Source organism: Berghia stephanieae, chromosome 10 (genome assembly GCF_034508935.2).
Source record: "Berghia stephanieae isolate SIO BIC M18660-M18661 chromosome 10, UCSD_Bste_1.3, whole genome shotgun sequence".
Lineage (NCBI taxonomy): Eukaryota > Metazoa > Mollusca > Gastropoda > Nudibranchia > Aeolidiidae > Berghia > Berghia stephanieae.
The window spans coordinates 5,417,445-5,424,529 of NC_088369.1; the positions used below are offsets into that span (position 1 = coordinate 5,417,445).

Consider the following 7,085-nt stretch of genomic DNA (forward strand, 5'->3'; position numbering starts at 1 on the left):
TGGTTATTACTGCCAAAAACAATAACAAAGCCCTAAGTGACGTCAACTTCGAACTATCTATAGAAGGAACGAAGTTGACGTCACTTCTTTGTTATTATAATATTAGACAGCCTGTTAGTGATTAGTTTTCACTAAATTATACTTATGATCAGATAATAAACGGTTAAGGTTACAATTAGTTTTGTGTGTTGGTATGTTTAATCTGGTTGGTGGATGTTGTGATTATTTTAGATAAACGGACAGCATCAAAAATAGGTGTGGGAGAGAGATAGAGAGTGAGATAGATAGATAGACAGATAGGCAGACAGACAGACAGACAGACGGACAGACGGACGGACAGACGGACGAACGGACAGACGGATAGATAGATACATAGATAGATGGATAGATAGATAGATAGATAGATAGATAGATAGATAGATAGATAGATAGATAGATAGATAGATAGATAGATAGATAGATAGATAGACGGATAAATAGATAGACAGAGGAGGAGGAAGAGGAGGAGGAGGAGGATTAGAGAGAGAGAGAGAGAGAGAGAGAGAGAGAGGGAGAGAGAGGGAGAGAGAGAGAAAGAAAGAGAGAGTTAGTGAGTGAGTACTAATCATCACTCCTACGTCTTAAAGAACAATAACAAAAAAAGTCCATTGATGTCGACTTTATTCAATCAATGAAGCAAGCATAGATTTCTCGACGGATCACATGCAATCAATGTTCAGATGTAAATACATGTATACCGCTAAGTGTTGAGTTAGTTGTCAAGGACCCTGAAGCGATAATCCATAGACAAACAAAAACAAATTTTCTTTTTCTTGTTTTGTTTTTAAGTATTTTCCGGCCCTTGTAACACATACATTATTCATTTTATCAGTGATCAGCGCGGGTATAGATAGTTCGAAGATGACGTCACTCAGGTCTTTGTTATTGTTTTTTTGCCATCCGCGTTTATGAGTAATGCTCACTGAACTGTATTAACCCGACTATAAACGCTCATGGATACACACATTTTATTGTGTTGGTCCGTTATACTTCCGGATGGCAATGTTATGAGCTTCTTAGCCAAGCGCATACTATCTATAAAATGAAGAAAGTGGGATAGTAAAAAGTTTGAGAAATACAATTAAAGTACCCAAGAAAATGGAAGACAAGGGGGAATTGGTTCAAATTGGAAAGAGATGTAGAGTCCAAGAGCATTCTATCAGTGTACTTAGTTTGAGATCACCTAAATGCCTCATCCTGACACAAGCACAGTCTCCCCACTTAGAGTACAAACTTAAATGTTAACATATCATAATATTTGTAAACAAAAATTAATACAGGGCATAACAGAGAGATGATTTACAAGACAAACGAATATTATCTCCCTCAACTCTAACTATACATTTGGCTGTTTCCGTCCCAGCCATGGTATCCAGCCACGGCCAGGACAAAAGCAAGTAATCTCATTCCAAGACAAAAAAAAAAACAAAAAAAAAAAAACAGAAAGTATGTTGGAAGATAGATATAGGAGAATAGAAGACACAGTAAGTGTCTCCCTGCCCACTGTAGGGGGTCAGGAACACCACCCAGAAGACACAGTAAGTGTCTCCCTGCCCACTGTAGGGGGTCAGGAACACCACACCAGAAGACACAGTAAGTGTCTCCCTGCTCACTGTAGGGGGTCAGGAACACCACCCAGAAGACACAGTAAGTGTCTCCCTGCTCACTGTAGGGGGTCAGGAACACCACCCAGAAGACACAGTAAGTGTCTCCCTGCCCACTGTAGGGGTCAGGAACACCACCCAGAAGACACAGTAAGTGTCTCCCTGCTCACTGTAGGGGGTCAGGAACACCACCCAGAAGACACAGTAAGTGTCTCCCTGCCCACTGTAGGGGGTCAGGAACACCACCCAGAAGACACAGTAAGTGTCTCCCTGCTCACTGTAGGGGGTCAGGAACACCACCCAGAAGACACAGTAAGTGTCTCCCTGCCCACTGTAGGGGGTCAGGAACACCACCAAGAAGACACAGTAAGTGTCTCCCTGCCCACTGTAGGAGGTCAGGAACACCACCCAGAAGACACAGTAAGTGTCTCCCTGCCCACTGTAGGGGGTCAGGAACACCACCCAGAAGACACAGTAAGTGTCTCCCTGCCCACTGTAGGGGGTCAGGAACACCACCCAGAAGACACAGTAAGTGTCTCCCTGCCCACTGTAGGGGGTCAGGAACACCCCCAGAAGACACAGTAAGTGTCTCCCTGCCCACTGTAGGGGGTCAGGAACACCACCCAGAAGTCACAGTAAGTGTCTCCCTGCCCACTGTAGGGGGTCAGGAACACCACCCAGAAGACACAGTAAGTGTCTCCCTGCCCACTGTAGGGGGTCAGGAACACCACCCAGAAGACACAGTAAGTGTCTCCCTGCCCACTGTAGGGGGTCAGGAACACCACCCAGCAAAATTTCTTTCAAAACAGAATAAAAACATAAGCGTTTCATATTGTATTAGGTTAATTTATCCGGGAAAATGTATAAGTGAGTACAAAATTTAAGAGTACCTTTAAAAAAAATTACATATGTGAATAAAAAACCACCGCATATATCAGGCTGGTGGATGTTATGTGTATTTTACCTAAACGCTTAATATCAATAAGAGAGAGAAAGAGAGAGAGAGAGAGAGAGAGAGAGAGAGAGAGAGAGAGAGAGAGAGAGAGAGAGAGAGAGAGAGAGAGAGAGAGAGAGAGAGAGAGAGAGAGAGAGAGAGGGGAGAGAAAGAGAGAGAGAGAGAGAGAGAGAGAGAGAAGAGAGAGAGAGAGAGAGAGAGAGAGAGAGAGAGAGAGAGAGAGAGAGAGAGAGAGAGAGAGAGAGAGAGAAATAGAGAGAGAGAGAGAGATTTCTCAACCACAATTGACTGTTTACCATTGATCTATGGAACGGAGTTTTTTTCGGGCACAGAATGTGGAAGATTGATATTATCTTTCTATGTGCTCAGGGTCATTGGTCGCATTGCAAAATGTGCTCAAAATGACCCGCATAGTGAAAGGTGTTCACAGTTTTTGAAACATCGAACATCACGATTGGTCATTTTGTTCAGCTTGACACATTGGTATGTTTACAACTTTCATAAACAAAGCAGCGTGTTTACATTTATTAAGGAATATCCAATCCGTGGAGACCAACACATCATGTGATCGATGAGTTGGTTGAACGAAAACATGAATATAGATCGGTCTCATTGGTTACAAAATCCATCGAGAAAAGATAATATTTCTTCAAATAAAGAAGTGATTCATAGAGTTTTAGGATGATTTTTATGACAAGTATAAAAACTATTACGATGTTCATGAAATTTGAAAAAAAAAAAATTGTCATGTATAGATAGTTCGAAAATGACGTCACTCAGGTCTTTGTTATTGCTTTTGGCCATCCGCGTTTATGAGTAATGCTCACTGCACTGTTTTAACCCGACTATAAACGTTCATGGATACACATAGTTTTGTGTGTGGTCCGTTATACTTCCGGATGGCAATGTTGTGAGCTTCTTAGCCAAGCGCATACTTTCTATAGAAGTGATTCGTAGAGTTTTAGGATGATTTTTATGACAAGTATAAAAACTATTATGATGTTCATGAAATTTGAAAAAAATAAATCATTGCCATGTATATAAAAACCGCTGCCATCCATCCCCTCCCTCCTCCTCCTCCCTCCCTCCTCCTCCTCCCTCCCTCCTTCTCCCTCCCTCCCTCCTTCTCCCTCCCTCCCTCCTCCTCCTCCCTCCCTCCTCCTCCCTCTGCCCCCAACCTTCACCCACAGCATCATCCTTCACGAATGAATTGCGAGAAAAAAATGTTAGTGCAACTAAAACCTGCGGGGTACAATGTAAATCACATTTAATCCGTCCACCCCGACGTGTGTGTGTGTGTATATATATATATGACCCTCCGTCTCAAAGCGGTATTATGTCGGGATGGTTCATAACCCAAAAATGTAAATTTAGGGATAGAATGATGAGAAATTGGAGCTTAGAAGTTTTTGCAAAGCAATAAATAGTCTTTATACTCCACCATGACGTAGAGACAGTAAACCCAAGTTTGATATTTGTGGATATGAATTCAATTTCCCTAACCGAGTGTATCCCGACATAATACCGCTTTGAGACGGTGGGTCACATATATAATTATATATGCTGGTTTCACATCCGAACGCAGTTATGGGCCTAGCTTAGCATTGTTCTAATGGATAATATTTTGTGTCTTTTTTGTTGTTGTTGAGATTTCCATAACAATGATGAGCCAGACCGTAATAAATTGGATTATCAGACCTGCAAATAAGTGCACGTCGGTCAACCCGGTTATTACATCACGTAGTCTGGCTGCTTTATACACATTCTCCCTGGCAAATGTAAAATCCTCCTAGTCTAAATTCAACTCAGCAGACCGATTTCGGCACTCTCCAATATGTCCCCGCTGTGGACAAGAACCCGAGACGGCAGAGCATCTAGTCGAAAGGTGTGTTGTGACGATGCTACCAGGCGGGTTTGCGACGGTACACGAATGCGGACCGGACTTTGCTGATTGGGTCGATCGTCATAACATAATAGTGTGAACCATAAGAGGCTGCTGCCACTCTCCAATACAATAGTATTCAATAGCCTGATATCACGTCCGCCCAGCAACGAGTAGCTTGGTTCTAAACAAAGAGAATCGGTACTTTTTATTCTTCATGCTGGCGAGAACTTTTTCACATGTCTTGTGATCTGAATGTATAAAAATCAAAACATGATCAGATTTATAATGATTTTCTCCTCTGGATACACTTTTATGCTCCTAGGAGAAGTATTTCTCGCCATTGTTCCGATAGTTTAGAACCCTAAGTTACTATGCTTCATTACGAGGGAAGTGACGTCACGACTGTTGAATCCTATTTTGGCACAACGAAACAAAAATTTAAATATAATGCATATTGATGCTGAAGAAAATGTTTGTCTTTATAAAATAATTGAATTATTCAAAATTTATAATGTGTTTGTCCGTTTGTGAGGCTATGTTGTCTTGTAATATGACACTCGCCTTCGGTATGAATTAATTGTCCAAGGTTCGAATCCCCGCCTGAGCGTCGTATAGTTAAGTCCATGAAAAAGGCTCTTTCTTCTCATTATCTCACAGTTCTCGGTTGTATAATGAGTACCTACCCGTTAACATCATTGTTTCTGTCCGAAAAAAAAAATATTATAATATCGTCTTACAAAAATTAATGTCTCGCCCTAAATGGTAAGTTTTGCTGTTGTCTAAGGACCCCTTGTAATGCGATTTGGGCAAGTTTAGTGGATATTTTGCGCTATATAAATGCTCGAGGGGTATATTTATTTATTTTTTATTTATTTCTTTTTTTTTGTTTTGTTTTGTTTTGTTTTTTTTATAAAGGGGAAACCCGAAATGTCAACGATCATTACTATTTTGATAGTTTTTGATAATTTTCTTCATATTTATTTTCCTGTTTATTCCAACAGAAAAGTAGGCACTCTCTCGGGAGGCAAGGAACCGTCGATAACAGCGACCTGGAAACTCCACGTAAACAATAAGAAAATTGCCATCTCATTCTGTAAGTATGACGTCAAACATCCTGGGTGGGGTTCCTGACCTCCCATAGTGAGCAGGGAGGTACTTACTGTGTCTTCTATTCCCCTACTATATCTGTTTTCCAACTTGCTTTCTGTCTTTGTCTTGGAATGAGATTATTTGGTTTTGTCCTGGTCCTGGCTAGATGTCCTGGCTGAGAGGGAAACAGTCAAATGTATAGTTAGTTTTGGGAGATGATATTTTTTCCTTGTAAATCACATCTCTGTTATGCACTGTACTATGTTTTCTTTATATTATATATGATTTGTAAAACATTTGAGTGTATTCCTCTTAGTGGGGACCTGTGCTTGTGTCTGGATGAGACTTTACTGATCTCAAACTAAGTACTTTGATAGTGTGCTCTTGGAATCTACATCAGTTTCTTATTTGAACCAATTCCCCTTTGTCTTTCCTTTTCTTGGGTGCTTTAATTGTAATTCTAGAACTTTTTCTATCCCATTTTCTTCCTTTTTTACTGGCTCTGATATGACCAGTGGCGTGGGGTCATTGGATCGAATGGTGCCAGGCACCACACCAGTCTTTTAAAAATCATTAACAGCATAATTTAATTAAAAATAAAACAAATTTTAACTCCACTGTCTTTCGCCAACTGGCCAATAACATACTGCCATTTTAGTCTCCGCTCTTTTCAAGATTCCGATTCACGCACTGCGCCGACTCGTGTGTTGGTGACATCACTGCGCGAATTAGTGACTGAATCAACACCGTGGTGCAAAGCAATCCAAGCTCCAGTTAATGCTCTATCCTTTAGTATCGCTACAGCTGATTGAGCGAGAAACTGGGTCGAATTATACTATCTTCAAATAGCGGAAAACCCCTTGACTTGTGCCAGGATCTGAGAGCTCCATCGTTGGACTGGGGGATGCGCCAATGTTGCACCATTTACGTCATAATTAGGGTAACTTCGGCCATCCAAATTATTACATTAACTGTCAAAAACACTGATCATTGTCAAGTTTATTTGTAAGTAGCAAAGAAAAACAACATAAAAATTAAAAATATGACATATCAACCCCCCCCCCCCACCCCACCTCTTTTTCACGATTATTGAATAAAGTAATCCTTTGCAACGAAGCATTGTGGACGAATTTACCAACATTTTTCTTGCTTGTAGTGCCGAGTTGGTTACGTGTGTATAAGTGTTTGTGTGTGTGTGTGTGTGTGTGTGTGTGTGTGTTTGTGCGTGTGTATTTGTGTCAGTCAGAGAAAGAAAGCGAAGATTGTCAACAGTTATACTTTGGTGTGTATTTTAATTTCTTAAGTAGTACTTAAGTGGAGTGATTTTTTCTTTGCTTTAAGATCTGTACAATCATTCCACTGATTTCTATTATTTGAGATTTACTTTGAAATTTTGTTGTGTTAAACAATGAATTGCAATGAATTAAATTGACTCTTTGATTCACCGACACTAGATGACAAATTAGAAATAAAAAGACTAGTTCCTCACCAACCAACTGATTTTGAATTAACA

At 40.5% G+C, this 7,085-nt stretch overlaps 1 protein-coding gene across 1 annotated transcript in view; it reads left to right on the forward strand.

Annotated features, from left to right (window-relative positions):
- Positions 1-5,104: 5,104 nt before the first annotated feature.
- The window catches only part of LOC144956124 (uncharacterized), a 10,784-nt gene continuing 8,803 nt past the window's right edge, over positions 5,105-7,085 (forward strand). The window contains exon 1 of the mRNA XM_078886481.1: positions 5,105-5,576. Coding sequence (XP_078742607.1) covers positions 5,321-5,576 — 256 coding nt within the window. The 5' untranslated portion in view covers positions 5,105-5,320. The remainder of the gene's footprint in view (positions 5,577-7,085) is intronic.